The 3,696-nt window shown below is 32.8% G+C and overlaps 1 protein-coding gene across 1 annotated transcript; it reads left to right on the top strand.

Annotated features, from left to right (window-relative positions):
* Positions 995-3,212, top strand: LOC107633048 (glucan endo-1,3-beta-glucosidase 8-like). The gene is made up of 3 exons (XM_016336683.2): positions 995-1,696; positions 1,892-2,598; positions 2,669-3,212. Exons 1-3 carry the CDS (start codon positions 1,368-1,370, stop codon positions 3,088-3,090), a joined length of 1,458 nt encoding a protein of 485 aa, XP_016192169.1. The 5' UTR covers positions 995-1,367; the 3' UTR covers positions 3,091-3,212.

Here is a 3,696-nt window from a genome sequence, read left to right as displayed (position 1 = left end):
AGTCAAATTAGTTTTTAGAAAATAAAATAATTTTTTATGTTTTAAGTTGTTTTTTTTTAAAATTTTTTTTAATTAAGTTGTTTTTCCAAATTAACTTGTTTATAAGCTAATTTTATTTTATTTTTGCTTCTACTTTTAGCAAAAATTGATTTTACATTATTCTTTTGGTCTAAACTGCAAGAACTTGAAGCTGAATATACTTTATTACCTACGCTAGCTTGACTTAGAAGGATCCAGTATAGGGTAATCATTAATCATTAAGTTATATATACTTTCATTCCTAAATACTTGGGTGGGATAATAATTTTTCCAAGGCACTACGTGAGTGACGTAAAACGAACTAATATACTATATTATAAATATGCTTTCATATCATGTCGTGTGAGGATAAACACTCCCTGCTGAGCCAATATAATTTTCTAAAATTGAAATGCTTCTAATGCGAGGCAAAAAGGGAGCCCCTAAACTCCTTTTTTTTTTTTTTTATTAAAGTTCTACTTTGTTATATATATATATATTATAGTAGATTATATAAGTATTTAAAATGAGTGGTATTATTTGATACTAACTCATTGTGTGTATTACACACACACACAATAAAGCAAGATAGGATAATAATTTAATAAGATAATAGTAATGTACACGTAAATTTAAGGTGGAAAGTGGGTGATTTGACGACCCTGTCCCTCTTCTATTCTAGTCAATTACCAGTCAATGCTAAAAGAGTCTTTGTGTATTGTGTCCCCATTTTGCATGCATTTATCTTTCAAAGCAATCCCATTTGAATACGTGAGCATGAAAAAGAATAGTGAGATAATAATTCTCCATAAACATTGTAGCTTTCAAATTGATATGTTATATTCTCATAAACATTTAATGTATAGGTTCTTTTTTAATATATATATAATTTCTTAATACAATCTTAGTTATGAAATATGAACTAAATGCTATTATTATTATTATTGAACAAGAGTTTAAGACAAATGCAACACATGCTGGCAATATCTGGCACTTCTTTAACTGAGTTAAGTAACGAATCTTTGTTCCATTTCCCTCCTATTTATTTTTCTTTAAAATTTTCTTGCAAACCAATTCTTAGTCCTTTGTTTTACCTTCTCCATGAAGTCACTGAAACCACACGCGCACACACACACACAAGAACAAACACTAAGAAAGAAACCTTTTCTTCCCTTTTCAACTATAAATTCTGAAACCAAGAATCATAACTTCCCCCCTTTCTCTCTTTCTCTCTCAGTTTCTTCCATTTCATTGATTCTCCAATTTGTTTGGTTTCTTTTTCTGTCATTATTCTTTGAATCTCTGCTTATTCCAAAGCATAAAACTCAGTATAGAAAGAAAGAAAGAACATGGCAGAAGAAAAAGCAATATTCCTCATTGTATTGTCAACTATGTTCTTGTGGGTTTCTGGGGTTGGAGTAAACTGGGGAACAATGGCAACTCACCAGCTTCCACCAGAGAAAGTGGTTAAGATGCTTCAAGAAAACGGTTTCGATAAGTTGAAGCTGTTTGATGCAGAGGAATGGATCATGGCTGCACTTATAGGAACTGATATTGAAGTTATGTTGGCTATTCCAAACAATATGTTGGAAGAAATGAGTAAGAATCCAAAGGTTGCAGATTCTTGGGTTGATGAGAATGTCACCAGTTACTTGTACACTGGTGGAGTAAACATCAAGTTAAGTATATAGTTCAATATTTGATCACACCATTTTTCACTGTTTCTTTTAATTTTTCTTGGTCAAATTCTTGATGGTATATTCCAAACTTTTCATTGAAGACAACTGTTAGAATGGAAGAGTTTATATCATACTTTAAAAACTAGCATTCTTTCTTCTGTTTTGAACTCTATGTTCTTCTTTGATTCTTGCAGGTACATAGCAGTGGGGAATGAACCTTTCCTTAAGGAATATAATGGCAGCTATCTACAATCAACTCTGCCAGCTCTGAAGAACATTCAAACATCACTGAACAATGCAGGGATTGGATCAAGGGTGAAAGTAACAGTTCCATTCAATGCAGACATATACTATTCCCCAGAATCAAATCCAGTTCCTTCAGCAGGTGACTTCAGACCTGAAGTTAGAGACCTCACAATTGAGATAATCCAGTTCTTATACTCAAACAATGCACCTTTCACAGTTAATATCTATCCCTTCCTTAGTCTCTATGGAAATGATCATTTCCCATTTGATTTTGCATTCTTTGATGGCAACAACAAGCCTCTAAGGGATGGCAATTCGGTCTACACCAATGTTTTCGACGCGAATCTGGACACGCTTCTCTGGGCTCTAGAGAAGGCAGGGTACCCTGAGATGCATGTCATGGTTGGTGAAGTCGGGTGGCCAACTGATGGTGACAAAAATGCTAATGTCAAGAATGCAGAAAGGTTCAATATGGGTTTGCTCAAACATGTTATGAGTGGGACTGGAACTCCTAAGAGGAAAGGCACAACAATTGACATTTATCTATTTAGTCTTATTGATGAGAATGCTAAGAGCATTGCACCTGGTAATTTTGAGAGGCATTGGGGCATCTTTGAGTTTGATGGCAAACCAAAGTACCAACTCGACTTGAAAGGTAATCTTATATATTGTTGTATTTGTATCTTACATAATCTAATATTGACATTGGTGTTTGTGCAACGTAGGTATGAACGAGAATAAGGGTCTGGCTCCTGTGGAAGGAGTGAGGTACAGGGAGAAACAATGGTGTATCTTAGACCCTGATGCTGTTGACTTAAACTACTTGCCAGATAGCATTGACTATGCTTGTAGCCTATCAGATTGCACTGCTTTGGGATACGGTTCCTCTTGTAATGGCCTAACACTTGAAGGGAATGCATCTTATGCCTTCAATATGTATTATCAAGTGAACAATCAGAGAGATTGGGACTGTGATTTTTCTGGCTTGGCTATTATAACAGATGAAGATCCATCTCAAAAGGGTTGCCAATTCCCTATCATGATTATTTCTCATGCTTCTTCTTTGGCTATGTATGCAGGTTTTGCCGACATGTTAAAGAGCACTTTGTGGTTATATATTTTTGTTATGTCTTTTTTAGTCCTTTAGATGATAAAGATTTGTAAAGTCATTATTAAAGGATTTATTTTTAATTACTTTTACTTTCTTTTGAAAAAACAGCTATGCTTGTAAGTGTGTAAATTTCTTTTATGAGCAAGTTGTTGAAAGAATTCTGGGATATTCTTATTGGGACACTTTCTTTTTGCTTTTTCATTTTTCTTTTTATCATTAAAAAAAAATTATGCTATTGCAACTTGATAAGGTGGATTATCAAAGAGTATTTTTAGAACAAAGGAGTATAGATAAGATGTGTAGTTATGTTAGCAGCATGTGTGTAATAATCTAGCGAATCGAAGACTAAGTTATCTCAAGTTATGTTAGATAAATTGATTGTAGTATTAGATATAGTACTCTATTTTAAAGAAACAAAAAAAGAAAAATTGGTCATGCCATATTGCCATATAAAGGAATAAGTATAACAACTCTTCCTCATCTCACAGTTGATTTAAGAAGGAATAGATCCAACGAACAATAATCAGATCCAATTATGTGGTTCTTAAAAAATATAAAAATATACAATAAAATATTATTTTGACTCTTAATATTTTTTTTTCTAATATTAAAATCATCTTTTTATTTTTAAAATTGCTCCAA

The sequence above is a fragment of the Arachis ipaensis genome, chromosome B03 (assembly GCF_000816755.2).
Source record: "Arachis ipaensis cultivar K30076 chromosome B03, Araip1.1, whole genome shotgun sequence".
In the NCBI taxonomy this organism is placed as follows: Eukaryota; Viridiplantae; Streptophyta; class Magnoliopsida; order Fabales; family Fabaceae; genus Arachis; species Arachis ipaensis.
The sequence above is the reverse complement of the archived record's forward strand: the minus strand, read 5'-3'. Positions and strand labels throughout refer to the sequence as shown.